This window comes from Oenanthe melanoleuca, chromosome 18, assembly GCF_029582105.1.
Source record: "Oenanthe melanoleuca isolate GR-GAL-2019-014 chromosome 18, OMel1.0, whole genome shotgun sequence".
Taxonomy (NCBI): domain Eukaryota; kingdom Metazoa; phylum Chordata; class Aves; order Passeriformes; family Muscicapidae; genus Oenanthe; species Oenanthe melanoleuca.
The window spans coordinates 2,435,734-2,456,406 of NC_079351.1; the positions used below are offsets into that span (position 1 = coordinate 2,435,734).

The 20,673-nt window shown below is 53.4% G+C and overlaps 1 protein-coding gene across 2 annotated transcripts; it reads left to right on the forward strand.

Annotated features, from left to right (window-relative positions):
- The first annotated feature begins 162 nt into the window (after positions 1 to 162).
- On the forward strand, positions 163 to 19,871 carry WIPI1 (WD repeat domain, phosphoinositide interacting 1). Of its 2 annotated transcripts, none has more exons than XM_056505645.1 (13): positions 163 to 301; positions 2,005 to 2,087; positions 3,316 to 3,485; positions 6,906 to 7,002; positions 10,083 to 10,180; positions 11,232 to 11,324; positions 11,571 to 11,641; positions 12,306 to 12,413; positions 12,742 to 12,906; positions 13,043 to 13,150; positions 14,474 to 14,595; positions 15,278 to 15,431; positions 19,336 to 19,403. In XM_056505645.1, exons 1-12 carry the CDS (start codon positions 231 to 233, stop codon positions 15,397 to 15,399), a joined length of 1,308 nt encoding a protein of 435 aa, XP_056361620.1. In that variant the 5' UTR covers positions 163 to 230; the 3' UTR covers positions 15,400 to 15,431; positions 19,336 to 19,403. The 2 variants fall into 2 exon arrangements, with proteins under 2 accessions (XP_056361620.1, XP_056361619.1); XM_056505644.1 differs by having other exon boundaries at positions 164 to 301; positions 15,278 to 15,378; positions 19,336 to 19,871.
- Positions 19,872 to 20,673: the final 802 nt, after the last annotated feature.

Sequence of the window (20,673 nt, forward strand, 5' to 3'; positions counted from 1 at the left end):
CCACAACATCACCACGTGGCCCCGCGCAGCTGTTCCGCGCCGCCAGCCAATGGGAGGCGGTTGCGCCGCTCGGGGGGCGGGCCCGCCCCGCCTGCTGCTCACCCGATAGGTCAGTGCGCGTGTCCATCAGCGGCGGGACAGCCAATGGGCGGCGGCACCGCCCGTGCGGCGGCGGAGCGGGGCCGGGGCGGGCGCGGGGGCCGCAGCGGCCGAGGCGCCGCGCCCGCTCCATGGAGGCCGCGGCCGAGGCCCCGGGGGCGCCCGCGGCGCTCAGCTGCTTCTCCTACAACCAGGACTGCACGTAAGCGGGGCGGCCGCCGCGGGGCGGGGGGTGACGGCGGCCGGGCCGCGCCGGGAGGGGATGGTCCGGCCCCGCGGCCCGGAGCGGGGCGGGTCCCCACAGGGATGGCCCCGGTGGAGCCCCTCACACACACGGGCCGCGCTCGGGGTGTCCGTCCAGGCCGGAGCGGCCCCGCCCGCTGTCGGTGAGCACCCACCGAGGCCCGGCGGCGGCAGAGTGCGGAGCTCGGGCAGCGCTGGGCCGCGGTCGGGCCGCCGTTCTCCCGGGGCTTTGTCTGTGTGGCCACCTGGGAGGCGCCCAGGCCACCAAACCCCCCGAGGCCGTGGGCAGCGGCAGTGCCAGAGCACCGCCCCAGCTCGGGATGACAGCCGCGCTCCTCGCTCCCTCGCTAACCTGTGATTTCCCTGCTCCGGTTTGAGAACCGCTCCCAAGCGGGACAACACAAACCTCCCAAGCAGAGCCGCACTCGGATGTGGCAGCCGGAGCCCCGGATCGGCCCGGATCGTGGGGATCGAGATAAGGATCAGAGACAGCAGCTCGGTCACACCTGGAAATGCCGTTTCCTTTGCATTGGTGTGCCCGAACAAAGGGCGCTCTGAGGGATGTGGATGTGCTGCTGACGTGAACCTGCTGCTCACTGCCACCAGTACAAACCTGTGCATTGCTATTATGGGCTGGCTTTAACACCTAGATTTTGCTGCTTGCTGCATCTGGAACTGGGCAGAGACAGCACTTGACAAGACTCTGCCCACTACCCTTAATAATGAGAGCAAAGTTTCCACACGCTGGATAAGTCACTGTGTCAGTACAGGTGGATCAGCCCCTGGCTGAGGAAACAGCCCCTCTGTGTCCCACGGGTCCTGCCTGCATCCTCCCAGGTAGAGCTGGACCTGTCGGCTCCTCCAGCAGCCACAGGAACGTAGGAGAGGATGAGTTTGCTCTCTCAGAGGGATTCTTGCCTTCTGTAGGCTGCAGCAGCCTCAGATGGAAAACTGCATTCCTGAGTTTGTTACTCTGTATTTATTACTTAGGTTGGACACTGGAGTTCTGCCTTCACAGACCGATGTGCCAGGAACTACTCATTTCCTCTATGTCAGGGTTTAACCCCAGCCAGCTCCTCGCTCAGTCAGGTGGAAAGAGAACCAAAAGGGTAAAAGTGAGAAAATGTACAGGCTGAGATAAAGGCAGTTTAATAAAGCAAAAGCCACACATGCAAGCAAAGCAGAATGAGGAATTCATTCCCCACTTCCATGGCAGGCAGGGGCTCAGCCATGCCCAGGACAGCAGGGCTGCATCACACACAGCAGGGAGGACAAAGGCCATCACTCCAAATGTCCTCTCCTTCCTCCCTCTTTATCCCCTGAGCCTGACACTGGATGGCTGGGATGTCCCTGGGGTCACTTGGGGTCAGCTGTCCTGGCTGTGTCCTTTCCCAGCTCCTTGTGAACCCCCCAGCCTCCTCACTGGAGGGGTGAGGAGCAGAAAAAGCCTCCACTGTGCAAGCAGGGCTCAGCAATAACAAAAACATCCCCAGGTTATCAACCCTGTGTTCAGCACAAAGCCAAACACAGCCCCATAAACCTAATATGGCAGAAAAAAATCCCCATCCCAATCAAAACCAGTACACCATCCCTGCAGGGACTCTTGCTGTCACCTGGAGGACTTCAGCTCTGAACCAGCAGGTTTTTGCTTTGTCTTTGCAGCTCCCTGGCAATTGGAACCACAACTGGATACAGACTTTTCTCCTTAAGTTCTGTGGAGCAACTGGACCAGGTCCATGAAAGCAGTAAGTCTCCTGTTTCCCTGGGGAGGAATATTGACCAGCAGTATCTTAAATTTTTAAGAGTCCTTCACCTTTGTTAGAGCCCAGCTTCTCTTCCACTGCTGTCATCCTGACAGCAGCAGTTTGTGCTGCAGCCCAGCATTCAGAGGCAGTTTCCCACTAGAATGTTTCAGGTACATGGGCAGCAGCCCACAGGCTTCCAGCACAGCTGCTGGATAACTCCCAGGCTTTTAATCCAGTGTGGTATTTACAAGCAAGATGTTTTTAACAGGTTTTCCATGTAAAGAAGGTCATTCCCAGCAGGCCTGCAGCTCTTAGCTGTGCTCACAGCAGCATGCAGCACACACTGAACAGCCCAAAACAAGGCTGGCCTCATGGAGCAGGCACTCCAGGCTGCTGCAGGCCAGAAGTGCTTCAGCTGAGATGCACTGAAGATAACACTTCCCAGCTGGATATGTTCTCCAGTGGCTGCAGAAGGAGCCTCAGCAATCAGACACAGCTGCCTCATCTGGAGCAGGATCCAGGCTCCTGTCCCAGAGTCAGGCAGAGGGAAACAGGTCCCTGCTGGTGACACACTCAGGGTGATGGGCTGAAGTCCCACATGGCAGTTGTGGGGCAGCCTTTTTTCCTCCAATGTAGCCCAGCCCAATCTGAGCATCACTCAGGGCTGGACACACTGGAAATTGCAGTCCCCAGGGATTTAGGTGCAGGGCCACCAGAACCATTGCACTGGTGTCTTCTCCACACAGCAGGAATCATCCCAAGCACAGGCACTGCAAGACACAGCAGCCACTGTTTGCATCCCCAGGGAGACTGGGAGAAACCAGACACCACATAGAAGAAACACCAAGCCACAATCAGCTCCTGCCTTCCCTCAATAAACCCCTCACATTCCCCAGGAAACTCCCTGACCAGAGTGAGGGAGCTCCTCCCTCTATATCCCCTTTCCAAGGAGCTGGTGCAGCTGGGGGGGCTGAGGATCAGCTGCTGCTGGCCCCTGCCCAGGAGAGAGAGGCACAGAGAACTGCCTTCACTTCTGCCTTCAGGGGAGGGTTCTCTAACCCCTTCCTGCTCTGACTTACTGCTTTGTGCCAGGCATGAGAAATTTTTCACAAAAATGATGTTGAAGACCTTTCACAGAGCCTCCCAACCCCATCCCCTCTTGAGCTGAGTCTTGCTGCTGCAGTCAGACCAAGCTGAAGGCTCTGCCTTGCTCTCCTTGTGTGCCCAGATGAAATCCCAGATGTTTACATCGTGGAGCGTCTGTTCTCCAGCAGCCTTGTGGTTGTGGTCAGCCATGCCAAGCCACAGCAAATGAATGTCTACCACTTCAAGAAAGGGACAGAGATCTGCAACTACAGCTATTCCAGTAAAATCCTGTCCATCCGGCTGAACCGGCAGGTGAGAGGGGTGACCCGCAGTTCTCCCACTCTGGCTCTTTGCTGCTTTTGCCTTTGCAGCTGGGAGCAGCCTGGGGAGGTGTGCAGGGAGGCTGTGAGTGGCATTGGAGGGGTGGGTGGCTGTGCTTTCCTCCCAGCCCCACATGAGAGGCCTCTGACAGGAGCTGCAGGGCTGTGGTATCACCTGCCACCGCTGTTTCCTTTGGGAAAACAAAGCCAAGGCCTTGTTTTGATGGCAGTTACACAAAGGCTTTTTGTCATCTGCCTTCTTGCCTGTTCAGAACACAGTTCTGCCTAAAAAATACCTTTTCATGTTCCTCCCTTCCTCAGATTCCACATCCTGAGTTCAGGCCCACCTCTGCCAAAAAACACCTTTTCATGTTCCTCCCTCCCTTGGATTCCACATCCTGACCTCAGGCCCACCTCTGCCATCTTGGTTGCAAATGAGACCTTCACAGCTGGTTACAAAAACCCAGGAGTAACTTGAACTCTGTGGATAAGGCAAAAAGCTGCTTTCTAAGTACTGCTAGCAGCCTTGTTTTGGTTTTAAAGGTACAAAACCCACTCAGGCCACTTACAATGAGGTTTTTAGGGTGTTATTCTCTGATGTGACACAGCCTCATGCAGCCCTGAGCTCTTTTGGAGGATTTTAAGTCCTCTTTGTCCATAATTATTTTCCAAGTATATGCCCTTAGAAGCAGAGGACATTTTACAATGAAGAAATAAGCAGTCTGGGTAATTGTATATAATCAGCCTCTCCTCAGTTAGCAACAGTGAGACCTGCAGTGAAGCTCTCTGGGCTGAGCTTCCAGTAAAGCTGCCTTTGACCAGGACAATTGTACTACAATTAAATCTGTCCTAAATTGATTTTTTTCACTTAAGCTTACAGTGAAACTGGCAAAAGAGAGACTTCCTTTGAATTGCAGATAGATGTGTGTGTAAAAATAAACTGGGAGGTTCTGCTGAGCAGCTGTAGGAAATTGGTGTGAATAAAATAAGTTCAGGCTGCTCCCCACGTGCTGCTCTGGAGCTGCCTGAAGGTGATGCACAGTCCCAGCCTTGCATCCACATTTCTTGGCTGCATTATGAGCTGGGGTTTGAATCCTGGGCTGAACTCATCCTCTGGCTGTGCCACAGGCACACCTGGAGGAATTTGAAGATGCTACAGATGTTTAGAAACAGAATCACAGAATCATGAAATAATTTAAATTGTAAAGGACCAATAAGAGCATCAAGTACAAGCATTCCCCAGCACTGCCAGGGCCACCACTAAATCCTGCTCCAAAGTGCCACATCCACACATTTTTTAAATCCCTGCAGGGATGGTGACCCCACCACTGCCCTAAACAGCCTGTTCAATGCTTAATTAACCCTTTCCACAAAGAACTTTTTTCTCAAGTCCCATCTAAACCTTCCCAATTTGGGTAGGTTGAAGAGAAATCATTATTTCAGTCTACTTCAGGATTTAAACTGGTGGCCATCATGTGACACTTGAATTCTTGCCTGAGCTTCTGTAGGAAAGCTGCACTCCATTGGAAGTTCACAGAAGGACAAATCCCAGACAAGGCATTAACTCAGGAAAATGGTGACAAATTAACCAGGAACAGGTCTCAAACAAAAGGTGCATGTTTCAATCTGATCTCTCTGTGAAAATGTCCTCATTGTGCAAACAAGCAAATCCCTCAGTTGTTGTTGTGGGAATTCTTAGTTCCAAGCTCCATGATAACTCTGGAGGTGTGCAGGTAAATCCTGACTTGTCTCAAAGTGGAGTCAGGCTGTGCTCTGGGACTGCTGAAAGGCTCCTGGGTTTTCATTCACTGCTGAAACCCTGCTGAGCTCTTAGGAGAGGTTTGAGGTGTTTCTCTGGCTGTGTCCAAGCCCCTTTCAGCCCCCAAATACAGCTCAGTTATCTGACCTGATCCATCAGAATGAGCTGGTGAGCAGCTCATTTTGGGCAATTAGCAGTGCCTTGACCCTGAGTAACAATCACAGAACCTTCTCTGGGGCTGTCTGTGTGCAGTGAGGATAAACCCCATCCCCCTGATCCTCACATGGCCACAGGGCTGCATGGAGGCCAGGAAGGGTGAACCAGCCCTCTCCAGCTCCTGCTGAGCTTGTCCAGATCTCCTCTGCCTCTTCACCTCCCAAACTTTCCTGGATTTTGGCCCTGTGGGTGCCAGCATCTCTGCCTGTTGCTTTGCCATCATCTGGAGACCTCCCCTTCACCTGGACATCAAGAGCAGCCCGTTCTGGGAAAGCACATGGTGGCTTTGCCCAAATCAGCTGTATAAATATTCCTCTGCTTGCAAGTGGATGGCTCTTACTGTAGAAAAGGCAAAGTCTTCCTGGAAATGCAAAATGGCTCTGACACAGCCCCAGATGCTGTGGTTAGCAGGAATAGAAGTGGGAAAGAGTTTGATCTGAGAGTAATGGTGGAGCAAGGCAGAGATTTTTAATGTGGGTGTTTCAAGTTAGTGACTAAGCTCCACATTTAGATACTAAATAAGTGGCCTCATCTCTGAAGAGGTGGAGGCTTCCTGGACATGGATTTGGGTGCTCCAACTTCAGGATGGATGGGGTCTGGGCTTGGGCTTTTATTGGGATGTTTTTAGTGCTTCTGGACTCTTGGCACTAAGGGAGGGGAAGCTGTGCACTTGCTGGACTTCTAAGGCTCAGCCCTTCAGCCAGACCCAATGCCTGGTCCCAAAAAAAGCCTCCGTGGTGACACAAAGGGATCTGGACCAAGCTGAGACACAAAGCTGAGTGGCCACAGAGATGGTGGCCCAGGGCTAAGGTTACAGCATCAGGCTTCCTTCTGCCTGTCTGCCTTGCCTCCCTGTGGCTGGGTGGATGTTCCTGGCAGGGTCACCAGAAGAGGTACAAGCACCTGAACTTGGGAATTCCCAGCCAAAATGGTGAAGGGTGACTGTCCCTACACAAATGTGTCTCAGCTCTGTGTTTATGCAGTTCTGCAGGGCACATAAAGCAGAGTCTTCCCTGCTGACACAAATGGGAAAAGAAACATTAATGTGCTGGACAGATGGATAAAAAAAAAGTAATTTGTTTTGGACTGCAAAGAGAAGTTGGGGTAGGGTTAGATGGCAATCAGGGCCTGTGGTGGGGTGTAACCCTGATGGGTCCTCCTGTTCCTGGGGATGTGGAAGATGTGGAGGAGCAGAGAAGTCATCATGTTTTGTCTTCTCTCTAAAGCAAGACCAGATAGAAAAACTCTCAAAACAAGAATTGTACAAACCCAAATGTGAGAGGGGCTGGAGAAGCAGAAGAGATCACATTTCTGTTACATTTCAGTGTGTGAGGAATTCCTGTTGAGTCTGTGAGACAGCAAAGGTTTGGGTTTGGGAAGTGTGGGAGCAGCAGGCAGAGGCACTGCTGGTGAGGTTTTGTGCCTGTGTCCTTGCAGAGGCTGGTGGTCTGCCTGGAAGAGTCCATTTACATCCATAACATCAAGGACATGAAGCTTTTGAAGACTATTCTGGATACGCCTCCCAACATAACAGGTGAGCACGGGAGAACTGTGTGAGAGGGAGCCTTGTAGAGCCCCAGCATTGTGTTAGAATTAAAACCAGCCTGTGGCCTGTGCATCCTAATCCAGCACTGGGAAGTCAGAAATGTGTGGAGGCAGTCAAACTCTTGTCCAAACTCTCCTTGAGCCTGTCAGGCCCAGTGCTGTGACCCAGCTCTGTTCTGAGCAAAACCCTGCCCTGTCTGGAGCAAACCCCTGCTCTGTGCAGAGCAGATGCATCAAAGGAGAGCAGAGATGGGCAGAAGGATCTGAGTTCCCCTTGGGGTCAGCTCAGAAGTGATCACTGGGGACAGAGCACACAGCACCAGTCCCTGCCAGGGAGTTCCCCGATATGATTCCATGCAGTCTGCAGACCTGAGGGGCAGGGCAGGTGGCTGCAGCACAGCTCCTGTGTGTGTGGCACAGGGTGAATCCTGCTTTCCTGCTGCTGGGAGAGGAGCTATTTTTAGCAGCAGAGAGGGAAGCTTGGCCGGGTGCCCACGTTGCTGTCCTGCTCAGCACAGCATCCTTTCATGGCTGGGTGCTTGGGAATTGCTGATGTGCTCACGCTTGGCCTCGGGGCTTTCAAGGGATGCTCTTCCAGCAGCTCCCCTGACCTACTTCAGGTCTCAGCAGATAGGCTCTCTGTGTGGATTAAACATGCTAAATGCTGTAAATATAATTAAAGTTTAAAACCTTCCTGAGAAGACCTGGCAGCAGGATGGGCAGGGATACCCAGGCCTGGAGCTGTTCTGCAGAGGGGCTGCAGGATCAGGTCATGGTTTAAGAGAGCAGCAATCAGCCAGGGCAGGACTGGGATGCTGCAGATCACAGGCTTCATATGGACTTAGTGTTTTAAACCCCTTTTTCTGTAGCAGCTGTCACTGAAATGAGCTGAGTGACAAGTGCAGTGCCCCTGTTGTCCCTGGGCCATCTGGTCCCAAGCTTGACCCCAAGGACAGTGTGTCCAGTAGGTCAAGTCAGTCCAGTCTCACTGCTCTTTGTGCAGCTTGTTTAGGAGTGGGGATGTGGGAGCACATGGAAAATGTGCCACCCCCCTAAAGCGTGTTCCCTGGGCACAGTGACACCAGCATGGGCAGGACCAGGACTTGCTGCAGCCACACTGGCCAGTCACAGTGAGATCTCTGGCTGTTCCTGGCCAGCACCTGGCTCCTGATCCAGCCTCCTCCACGTACCACGTAGGAGAGGAAAATGCCCATGGTGTCCAAGGCAGTTGTTTTTGATGTGATTCACGTCAGGCAGGATTTGAACCAAGGAGGTCACAGTGCTTGGGGTGACGTGTGTGCTGTGGGGGCACATCTTGGGAATGACTGCAGCTTTGGAAACCACCTCATGGGGCTCCCCCGAAGTCCTGGATGTGCCTGGACCTGCTGGCCTGAGGGCAAGGCCAGGTTTCCTGGACACAGTAGCAGTTTTCCATGGTGCCTGAGGAAGCCACCTGCGACGTGGCACTCCCAGAGGTGCCATCTGAGCAGTGCCAGCCTGCCTCCTCCTGCGCCCACCACTGCAAGCGCCAACCCTCCCCGTGGCTGGGGGGCTGCTGGGGGCAGAGGAGCATCTTCAAAGGCTGCCCGTGGGGCTGTGATCCTTGTCCTCTGTGTGTCCCTGAGGTCAGCCCAGTACACTCACATCTGTGTTTTCCCCTGGCCTGGCTTCCCGGCCGCCTCTCCCGGCCAGAGGAGCGGAGGGAGCGGGTGACTCACCCCGGGCTCAGAGCTCGCTTTGTTCAGCTCCAGCCTTCCCTGATCCCCTCTGAAAGGGCTGTGCTGATCCCCCTGTGCTGCCTGGGCTGGGGGATCACCATCGGGGAAGGCAGGATGCTCATCACAGCAGCACTCTTTAGGCTGTATTTGCCCTCCTCCTATCCCTCTTTAATTGCCTTTTAATTGCCGGCACTTCGCTGCTGCTCCTCGTGCTCCTCGTGCCTGTCGCGGTGCGCCATCCCTGGCACGCAGTGCGCCTCTGGATGGATGGCGAGCGGATCCCCGGGGCCTCTGGCTGCTCCTGGAGCTCCTGGCTCCGCCGCGGTCTCTTTGTTTGGTTATAAACAATGACCTAAAACCAGAGCTCCGGCCGATGCTTCCCCGCTGCTGCTGGGCTGGGGCCAGGGCGGTGTCCTGACACGGGGCTCGCACGGCACAGCACGGCACGTCCCAGCTCTACGTGCTGTGTGCCTGTCCTGCAGCGTCCCCAGTGCCCTTCACCCCGCCCTTCCTCCGCCCCCGGGCTGCGGTGGGACCCCCGCCGCGGGTCAGGAAGCTCAGGTCGTGCTGGAGCCTTGAGCAGGGTATGGGAGCACACGGATGTGGGGCAGGAAGCGAGCGAGGCACGTTCTGTCTGTGACAGGATTCACCAGCAGCGGGAAGCAGGGGCAGGAAGAGATGCTCTTTTCCGAGGTCACCTGGGGGACAAGCGGGTGGATGCACCCACACACGTATCCATCCATCCCTGTCTCATCCTGTAATTCCTGCCTGCTTTGAAAGGAGCGTTTGGAACCTTTATGCTCATGTTGGCTCTTATGGGGAAGAATTCCCCCTGTGCTTAAAATTTCGTTATGTTCATTTCCTTGTCAGCCGGAAACTCCCTGCACAGCTGGCGCATTTCCTTTGTCTTTCTGTGCTTCCCTTTTCCATTCAGAGCAGAAGGAAATGGCACTGTCTTCAGCCAGGCTGCACCCACACTGGGCTGCTTCTCTGAGCTCCCAACCCAGCACCTACACCCTGTGCACATCTGGACGTGTCCAGATGTGGCTGGACAGGAGTGCTGTCAGCCCTCAGACCCACGTTTCCTTTGCTGTTCCATGCACCTATTCCAGCCTTCTCCAGGGAGATAATTGAGGGGTAAAGCCCAGGGCTCCTCGTGCTGGGGGACCGGGAGGGTGGCAGGGCAGAGGCGCCGTTCTGTCCCGTACCAGCAGATGTCCCCACGGCCGAGGTGTTCCCAGCGCTGCACGGCCGAGCAGTCCCAGAACGAGCCGGAGCCTGAGCCCCCGCCGTGCCCCGTGCTGTCCCCCCTTCACCCACAGCCTCAGCCGTGTCCCTGTCCCCCTGCCAGGTCTGTGTGCTCTCTCCATCAACCACGCCAACTCCTACTTGGCTTATCCCGGCAGCGCGACCAGCGGAGAGATCGCGCTTTACGACGGAAATACTTTGGTAAGTGCAGAGCTCAGCCTTTGGATACCGGCAGGGGCTGAAAACAAACAGAGCCACAGCAAAGCCAACGAGGCCCTTGGGAAGGATGAATAAACACACTCCATCGAGCTGGAGTGCAAGGGAATTGCCTGGGAGGCACATCTGGACGTATCCCCCTTGCTTGGAGCAGACAGCTCTGAGATCAGGACGTGCATCTCCCAGCACAGGATATTCAGGGAAACGTGACCCAGTGCCCTGGAGCCCCAGGGCCACTGCCAGGCTGACATTGGGGTTGCTGTGGGAGCGTCAGCAGAGTGTCCCAAGGGAGTGATGTGACCAGAGTGGGTCAGGGGGGTTGGAGCTGCTCCAGGCACAGCGCAGGACCTGGAGCAGCCACTCTGCCACACCGTGGGCTGAAAGGGATGCTGGACCCAAAGTCACAAAGGGGGCAAAGTGTCCAAAGTCACCTTAGGAAATCTGTCCCTGGCTGGATGCAGGGTCATGATTATCTGCTGTTGATGCCAGGGCTTTGGGTTACATAAGGCTGGTGGCTCCGTACGTGCAAGAGAGCTGAAGATCTGCAGCAGGGGAGGAGCAGAGCACAGGGAAAATGCTGCTGCTGCAAGGGGCTCCCTGCAGGTGCCAGGGAGGTGTCACTGCAGCAGGACTTGCTGTGCAGCACAGAGAATTGCAGGGAAGCCATTTCTCATCCTGATGGAGAAGGGCCATACACAATCATGAACCCTGGAGAGGCGGGGAGGAGCTGAGGTTCTCTGCCCCTGAGGTGAGCTTTCTGTAATCTCAGTGGCCCTAATAGGTGGGGAATGAGCTCAAGGCAGGGCAGAGATAAACTGCTGAGGATGTTGAAGGGATACCATCAGCACATGATGATTCTGTGAATCCATATCAGCAGGTGTGGATAGGGTGCGAGGCAGGAACGCCCTGCCCTGACACAGTCCAAGGAGCAGTGTGTCCCTTTGTCCCCACAGTCTGAGGAGCAGCGTGTCCCTTTGTCCCCACAGTCCAAGGAGCAGCATGTCCCTTTGCACTCACGTTCCCTTGTGCCCTACAGAAAACAGCCTGCACCATTCCTGCCCATGACGGGCCTCTGGCCGCTCTCGCCTTCAACTCCACCGGCTCCAAGTTGGCCAGTGCTTCTGAAAAAGTGAGTGAGTGTGGCTGCAAATACCTTCCCTCTGCCCAGGGCTGCATCAGCACCCCTGAGCTGCCCCTTCTTAAACACAGCCAGCACAGAAGGGCCACTGACTGGTCAGTGTATGGGGATCAGATTGAGCCCAGCTGGCAAACAGGAGGAGCCTTTGCACATCCTGAGTTTCCTGGGTGTGTCAGGGAAAGGGCTCAGGCTCCTTGGCCTGCTCCTACGTGATATTTCCATTTGCATTTTTTGCAGGGCACAGTCATTCGTGTATTTTCCATTCCTGGGGGGCAAAAACTCTATGAATTCCGGCGAGGGATGAAAAGGTCAGTTCATTCTTCTGGCAGTGACACAGAGGGCTCCCGGAGCCGAAATGTAAACACAGGGACCCAGGGCAACGTCAGATCCTGGTGGCTTTGGCATCTTTTGCAGAAGGAAAACAAGAGCAAATGTATCAGCTCAAAATGTCACTGTGCCAGGCTGTGCCCAGCTCATTGATTCCCTTCAGTGTGTCACAGAACAGGGCGATGGCAGGGAACAGACGTGGAATCACTCCATTTACTCTGTCCTTTCTTTTTTCTTATTTGAAATAGTGAAGTCCCCAAAATTGTCAGAGACCTCATTCTTGCTGGACCTGTGCAGGAGATGCTGTTTGTATCCCACTGTTCAGCACTTTGGATATCCTCCCTGGTCTCTGCAGCACCAGAAGCTGCAATGAGGCTGCCACAGATGTTCCCTCCACAGGCAGCTCTTTGAGCAAGGACATTTCCACCTCTCTGGCTGCTTATCACTAGCTCAAGGCTACTCCCAGCCCTGCTGAGCAAAGGGATTAGGGAATTGCTCACGAGTGAGCCCACAGGCTCAGCAGCAGCTGTGCAGGGTGATCCTCACCATGGATGGGTCTCCATCCACTCCTCTATGACCCAGACCCAGCAGTTCCCCTTGAACAATTGCTGTGGAGTGACCAGTCCTGTCCTTGTTTGGCTCTAGGTATGTGAACATCAGCTCCCTGGTGTTCAGCATGGATTCCCAGTTCCTCTGTGCTTCTAGCAACACAGAGACTGTGCACATCTTCAAACTGGAGCATCTCACAGACAGGTGAGGGGTTAGCCTGGCTGAACCTGCCTGCCCCAGGGCTGTCTCTGCTTCCAAGGTCTGAGTTTGCAGACCATGTCCTCACCACGTACTCTCCATGAGCAATACCAGCTGCAAAGTGTCTTTGTGTCCTGAGGGACACACTGCACCCCTGCTCTCAGGCTCTCCAGTCTCTCTGGCTTTATTAGTGTCCCCTGCCCTCTCCAGCCAGGCTGGTGCACAACGTACAGCTGCTCCAAAAACCCTTCACCCACATGAGATCAGGTCTGTTCCTGATGTTTTGTCACGCTGATCATGGTAACCCCACTGACGCTGCTCTGTCACCCCTCAGCCGGCCAGAGGAGCCTCCAACCTGGAGTGGTTACATGGGAAAGATGTTCCAGGCTGCCACCAACTACCTCCCTGCCCAGGTGTCGGGCATGATGAGCCAGGACCGAGCCTTTGCCACCGTGCGGCTGAACATCTCCGGCCAGAGGAACATCTGCGCCCTCTCCACGTACGTCCTGACCTGCTGACCTCTGCCCCAGGGCCAGGCCAGCCTTATCTCACCTCCTGCCTGCAGAGCACGTGCTGTGGCTGCTGCAGTGTCTGTGTCTGTGAGTGCTTTGGCCTCAGGATGCTTTTCCCAGCAGGATTCAGAAGCTGCCTCGGCTGTTGGTGACGACGTCGGATGGACATCTCTACATCTACAACCTGGACCCGCAGGATGGAGGGGAGTGTGTCTTAATTAAAAATCACAGGTAACTCTGCCTCCACTCACACCTCATACAGAGGCTGATCTTTAAAAAAATGATGGGAAATCTCACCTGGCAGCACAAAATGGAGCTGTAGGAACAAGAAAGTTAGAAGAGAGTTTGTGATTGGAGCTACCTGATCTGACAGCAGCAGGCAGGGACACAGGGCTTCTTGCAGGAGAAACCAGGGATATGTCAGATGCCATGGCAGCTGTGGGATATCCCAGCTTAGACTGGGCAGCTGAGCTTTAGCAGATGGCCCAGCAGCAGAGCTCTGACCACCTTGGTGGCAGGAGAGCAGAGCACCTTCTCCAGATTGGAGTGGGTGCTGGAGAGCTGGCTGGGGGTAGGATGTGGAGTGGAGCTTCTGTAAAAAAAAGCCCAGTGCCAAAGCAGAGGAATTTCTTCATGGAAGAGGTTGTTAAGCATTGGAAGGGGCTGCCCAGGGAGGTGGTGGGGTCACCATTCTTGGAGTTATTCAAGGAATGACTGGATGTGGCCCTCAGTGCTCTGGTCTGGGTGACAAGCTGGTGGTGATCAATCAAATTTCGTGCTCAGTGATCTCAGAGGTCTTTTCCAACCGAAATCATTCTGGGATTCTGTGAAAACAGAGCCTCCCCCGCCGCTGCTCAGTCCATATGCAAATCCCATTAAGCACGTAACCCCCCCTCCACCCCCCCACACACATCTGGGCTGCTTGGCTCCAGATGTGAAGCCTTTGGGGTGGGGTGAGATGTAACATGTGCTCCAGGCCGGGAGGTGGCTGCCAGCCAGGAAAGTGCCAGCAGCTTTTGGAAAAGCCACAAAACAAAGGCACTTCAAAGCTGCGCTGTCCAGCGCGCGCCGCCCGCAGCCCCCAGCCTTGTCATGTGGGCTCCTCTGAGCATCAGAGGGCTGAAAAGGGCCCTTGGGTCAGGAGTTACATTACATCATACCATATCTCTGCTCTAACTCCATCCTAAACTAGCCAGGGCTGCTTTTCCCATCTAGTCTGCTCCTGTTGGAAGCCCTTCGGAGCCCCCTCTGTGATTAGAAACACTGTTTGTCTTTGTAACCTAAAGCTTTTGTGGTCAATCTGTTCCCTTCTGTTCCCATGCCAGCATTGTCCTCCAGCCGAAGTGGTGCTTTCCCTATCTCCTTCTTCACCCCCTGCTTTCCTTGTGGAGCACAATGCTGCCCTGTCCACAGCACTGCTGGGGCTGCTGCATGCAGTGATGGGGATGGGTGATGTGCTTCGAGGAGATGTGGATGCTTGTCTTAGCAGGAGCTGGGGAGGAACAGCCAGGATCAAAACTAACTCTTCTCCCCTCTCTTGATCTGTACAATTAGTCTGCTTGGCTCAGGAAAGATGGAGGAGAACAAAGAAAACGACCTTCAGCCTCCAGTACCTCAATCTTATGCAGCAACTGTAGCCAGACAAAGTACAGTGCCTTCAACTTCAACCATGCCAGGTAAGCACCACATCTGCCCTTCCTTGGGCAGAAGCCACAAAACCACCTGGGGCAAAGTGGAAAGTGTCTCACATTCCAAGGGTTCATCCAGGATCCCCACATGTGCACTGCACACTGGGGCAGCAGGACTGGAGCTCACCTGCTTCATCCCCAGCCACAAAAACAGGGCACGAATTTTCTGCTGTGCCAGCTCTGCTCCCTGTGCCAAGCTGTGCCACAGACAGGCCCAAGGCAGAGCAGGAATCACTCTTTGGCAGCTGCTGCCAGGTGGTTTCCAGGAGTTGTAACCATGGATGTAGATGTCAGGGCTCACTGTTTTCGTGGTGAGATTGCCTCAGAGTCTCTGAAGCTGGTACACCTTGCACTAAACTGCTGCAGGAAAAGGCTGGGTGACTATCATTATATTCCCAAGTGTAAGATCCACATACAAGTGCAGATCTTACTCTGAAATTGGTGCTCAGGTTCATGGCAGGAGGAGGAAAGCTGCTGCTACAAGAGCTGAGCATGTAGTTCATCTGTAATCCATGGTGTCCATGGACACACCTTCCTCTTCCTCAGTCCATGAAGCCAGAGGGAGCAGCTCAGTGCTGAAGAGGTGATAACAGTGTCTGCTGCTTGTGTGCAGCCTGCTCCCATCCCTCCTGCAGTAACTCTTGGTGTGTTTGTGTTTTCCCCTGGCCAGGTTACTCAGAGGACGGCGGAGCCCTGCGAGGGGAGGTTATCCCAGAGCACGAGTTTGCAACTGGACCAGTCTGCCTGGATGATGAGAATGAGTTCCCTCCTGTGAGCATTCGGGACCCCTAAACCTGCAGTGCAGCCCTCAGGCTCAGAAGGAAGTAGTAGCCTCTCCCAGAAGAGATTCCATTGCCCCCTCCTTGTCCCAGCTCACCGTGAAGCCTAAAATAACTGAATGGGTTCTAGGGACAGTGCCAGGGAAATGACACCCCCACTAAACAGCAGCTGGGGATGGGGCAAAAATGGTCAAACCTAAGCAGAGAAAAATCTGAACAAACTTACTGAATGGTGTTCAGATCCAGACCTAACCTTTGTGCCTTGAGCAGATTTCTAATATTACCAGGAATAGTTTTAATTGGAACAATTTAGAAATAAAAACTTAATACCCCGTTGCATTTTCAGTCAGTTGTGTTAGTTCATGGAATGCAACTGGAACATACCTGAACCTCAGCAGTCTCTTCATTTCCAAGGTAACTGAGAAGGAAACTCCTTTTCCAAGTACAAAGATGAAAGGAATAACAGTTTTAAACCATTTTATGATTTTTATGTGGCACTTTCTCAGTTACCATTGGAAGGAGCTAGTGGATTTTTCAGTCTAACTTCAGCCTGGCAGTGTCTTTCTGGCTCCTTTTCCTATTCCATACTCATTAATTAAGTATCTAACCCCTAATTGGACAAATGTTGGTCTGTGCTACGATCTGCTTGTAATCAGTGGTGTCTTCATAGCAGTAATGCAGCAGAATATTGTAATGGATTTCAGGTTGCAGCCTTGGCAGGCTTTAGGAATTCCTTACTTCATTTTTACATATCCTGCTGTTGGAGTTTTGCCTGAAAAGGAGGAAGTACAAACCTTATCCCAGGATTCGTTCCATGTGCTGAGCTGACCTCTGTGAGGCACCTTCCTCTGAGCTGAGGCAAAGTGTTACTGAGAGAAAAGGAGGCTGGCTCATGACTCCCTTTGAGCCAGCACCACCTAAACCCAGCTCAACTCACACAACCCTCAGATTATTTCCTTCCTTACCTGCAGCATTCCCTGCTGCAAACTGGGAGCAGGAATTTCCCACTTGTCCAACTCCATTACTCAAGAAGGATATTTAAAATATCTCCCTCTGTGTACCCACAGAGAAGGTGGTGGCCCAGACCCCTGGAAGGAGCAGCAGGGACAGAGAGAAATCCTTTGTTTCCTTCTGCTAAACCTGCTCTTGAACTCATGGTTTGGGGACAAGCAAATGCCAGCAGGCAGGAGTCACGCTGCTCCTGAATGAGGCTTCCTGCTGGGACTGGGCTGGATGAAAGCAGCCCCAAAGCCCTGCTGTACCACAGCAGGTGCTTGATGGAATGAACTTTGATCCCTCCAAATCCTGTCATGAACCTGACAGAGCAGTGACATGTGTATTGCTAGGGAGGAGGTGGTGTGGGAAGGGAAGGTGCTTTCCAAAAACACTCCCTGATAACAGGGAGCAAATGGAGCTCCCAGAGAAAGGCCCCACTCTCGGGTTTGGGGTTTGCCCCTCGCAGTGGGAGCACTCAGGATGTTTGCATGCTCTGGATTTCACTGAACTTGGCTGTTTTCTCAGCACTTGAGATCTCCAGTCTCAGTGAAGGGGGTTTCAGGCCTCGGTCACTCCTGTGCAGAGAAGGAGGGAGAGAAAACCTGACCTTATCCAACAAAAATGTTTTGACAGCGTTCAGCTTTGCGGAAACATGGGAAGGGTTTTGTTTGTTTTCCAGTGTGCAACAAAAAGACTTTTAAAAACCTCAAAACTTGTGACAAAATGGAATATTCACCCACAGCCCACGGTTTGGCTTTGAACTCAGACATGGTTCTGGAGAAACAGCAGTGCTCAAACCCCACAGTTTCTCCCCATTTTGAAACCTCTTGTCTTCCCTTGACCTCAAGCAAGACTTCAGAGGCTCAGCTGTTAAAGATTGAGGAAAACCAGCTTCAGCCTGACATAAAACCTGTCAAACACTGCCTGCTCATTAAGTGGAAGGAGGGACAGATCAGAGAGGAGATGAGGAGCCCAAGGAGGACTCGTAAAAAGTGGCCTCACAGGAGGGAACGTGGATGTTGCTGCTGCTGGTGCCAGGATTGCAGAAGGAGGTTAAACCAGTTCAGTGACAATCCCTGCATGGATGGGGTGGGTTAAGCACTCCCAAATCACTGCTGATCTGGGCAGGAAGGACTCAGGTGTTCCTGAGGGGGACAGGGGGCTGAAGCCATGGGTGCTGGATGAGCAGGGAGGAGGCTGCAGGGCCCTCACCCTGCTGGATCACAAGATTTTGCAGGGTGGGAAGAGCTAACCCAAATCTGGCTGCAAAATTGTGGCAATTTGGGCTGTTTTCTAGTCACCTGCCTGAGCAGCCCCCCGCTGTTCTGTGGGTGTAGCAGGGAATGAGGTTTCCAGTGGTGCTGGGAGCTGCTGGGGTGTGTTTTGGGCCAGGCAGGGCACTGCAGCTTTGGGGTAGTGCTGTGAGATTTGGCAAAAGAAATCCTACAGGATTCTGCAGCAGCACAGCCTGTGTGCAGCTGGGAGTGCAACCAGGACATCTTCCCAAAACTTCTAGGATGCAGTAGGAAGGATGATTTTTTCCAGCAGTTTGGTCAGTGCTTTCCAGGCATGGGTGATCCATCCTGCATTTGGCTGCAGGGCCCAGAGGTGAAGGTTTTATCAGGAGAACCATTTCATTAAGTCAAGGGAGACTGCAATCAGCTCTTCAAAGGCAGCTTCCCCTCACTGATACTCCATCACTGTTAAAAACCATCTCTTTCCCATTGGTTTTTGGCTGCCCAAAACAGTTTGGGCAGTTTTCTGTGCTACAGGATGCTGCTGCCTGTAGGAGGGAAAAAATCAGGGGGATCTACAACAGGGCAGAAATCAGTGCCCTGTCATGGGGTCCACACACCCCTCTGCTGCTCCACACCACAGATCTTGATACAAGAAACCAGGTTGCAGACACATCTCTGGCTCTGTGGATCCAGTATTGGCCTAGATCCCTCCTGGCTCTTTGCTGGATGGTGTTTCCCTCATTCAGTTGCATGGATATGGACACTTAATTATTTTAAGTGATCATTTTTTAACAGCTGGCTGGTAGCAGAGGAAAGGCCACAGACTTTCCAGTGACACTCCACTTGTAATTGTTTCATAGGAGATGAGGGAGTTTGGCAGAACCTGGCTCCTGCCCTTGTTGCTCAGATTGGCATTTTGGGCAGCTGGGGCTTGCAGGATTAAGCCCAGCTTATCAGTACATTATGTGAGGTCCCTTGGGAGTTGTGCCATCCAGTGTCAATGCTTGTGCCTAGAAACCTGGCCAGGTCCTGCAGCTCCTGGAGAGACTGACCTGGGAGGAGGAGCTGGCAGAGACCCTCTGCAGCAGGAGCTGTGGGGTTCACATCCCCCCCAGGTCAGCTCTGGCAAGGCTGGAGCTGGGGCAGGTCTGTGCCAGGCTGCTCACACCTCATCCAGGAGCAGGGACACATTTTAGCCAGGAAATTTTCACCAGGTCCCTGTGGCAGGAGTAGCTGATGGGAGGTGAATCAGGGTCCTGCTGCTGCCTTTTCTTCTCTGCTCCTGCTTTGCTCTCTCACTCAAAGGCTTTGCTGGTGTTTAGGCTGGGCTTTCCCTTCCCTAATCCTGACATGTTGGAGTTTAACTCTGGAGACCCCAGAGCAACTCAGGGATCCCAGCACAAACCTTTCCCTGCAGCCCTGCCAGAGCTGAGCTGTTTGGGAGCATCAGGGCAGTGCACTTCACCCCAGGAGCTGCACTCCCCAGAGCTGGCTCTGCTCAGCCCCACACACACTCACAGATGGTTCCTGTTCCCAGGACTGTCAATTTGGGGAGGGGAAGAGCAAATAAATAAACTTCTGAGCAATGTGCCCGTGAATGGAAAGTAAAACACTGCAGGACATCCCTCCCCCTGCTCCTCCTGTGTGCCTAAAACCGACTGGAAGCACTCCCTGGTGCTGGGAAAAGTAAGGCCCCTCTGTTTTGATTTTGGTAGATTATCTTGTGCCGTGGAGCTCAGCCGGGCAAGGCGAAGAGGTCGTGAGGAGAAGCAAAACATCCAGGCTCAGCCCAGCTGCTGGGAGGTGCTTTGGAAAAGCCAGGAGTTTCGAAGAACAGATCTGTGAGTCCCCAAGATGAGAAAAAAAATAAAAATTAAGGCAGGCCACGCTTTTTCCTCTGTGTAAGTGAGCACCTGGCCCTGTTAGCTCCTGTTCTAATTTGTCTGGGTGGGGTGTCAATGTACTGTATGCACATGGCTCTATTTAACAAACTCTATGTTAGAACCACAGTGTAAATGCTAATTTAATCAGATTTGTATGTAACCAGAATTTTATATACCCATTTGTCCCTTTTCTAATTTATGCTGTTTTATGTGTATAAATGTACTTATAGGAAGAGATATTAAACTTATGTCTTTGTACAGTATATACAGACTATTTTAACCCAGGCAAAGTATTTTTGCAGTGATAGTAGAGAAGATGCCATTTGCTATGTTGAAAGACAGAATAAAGTCACAGTCTGTCCCTGGCAGCTCCTGCTGTTGTTTTTTGGGGCCCTAAAGGTGTCAGTCTGGATTAAGTTTGGGGAGTGAGAGGGGTTTGGGGGGCTGGGGTGAGGGCAGCACACCTGGCTGAGTCCAGACATGTCCTCTTATGGCCAAAGCAAGATCTGGGTGTGTAAATCAGAATGCAGAATGGTTTCAGAACACCCTCACTCAGTTGCTGAGAAATCCCAGTGGTTTCTCAGGTCTCAGTTGCACCTTCATTTCTGCCTTTGCAGCTCCCCAGGCCTCTGCACTGCCCAGAAATGGCCCCACAGGAGCTGCTTCACTCCTTCTGTGCCTGCATTGGGATCTGCCTGGAGACCCCAGGGCAGGGACCTCTCCCTGACCTCCCAAAACCCCACAGTTACACCTTTCCCTTTCCTGCAGAGCTGATGGGGAGCAGCCCCAGTTCTCTCCCTGCAGGGAACAGCCTCTCCCAACCCTTGGATGTCCCAGCACAGCCCCGGAGCCCCACCATGACAGGACAAGCTGAGCATCCTCAGGGACAGCCCAGGACCCCCTTCCCTCCCTCCACAGACAGCTGGGTCCTGCCATGACCCCTCATGAACCTCAGCAGGCAGCTGGCAGGGCAGGTGCTCTGTTCCCAGAGCACTCCAGCCAGGAATTCTCTCTCTGCAGCCACCAAACCTGCAGGGTCTCTGCAGCAGAAGGGCTGATTGCCATGGGGCTGTGAGCCCCCCTGCCTTGTGCTCCCACCAGCTGCTCCTGTAAGGTTTCTTAGAGGAAAACCAAGCAAACTTCCCGGAGGAATCCTCTCCCAAAGCCAGC

Bases quoted from the DNA above. Each gene is read 5' to 3' on its own strand.
- WIPI1 (XM_056505644.1), top strand. From the start codon at position 231: ATGGAGGCCGCGGCCGAGGCCCCGGGGGCGCCCGCGGCGCTCAGCTGC. The intron at 11,642-12,305 runs GTCAGTTCATTC...GTTTGGCTCTAG, and splicing joins TTCCGGCGAGGGATGAAAAG to GTATGTGAACATCAGCTCCC. The intron at 14,596-15,277 runs GTAAGCACCACA...TCCCCTGGCCAG, and splicing joins TTCAACTTCAACCATGCCAG to GTTACTCAGAGGACGGCGGA.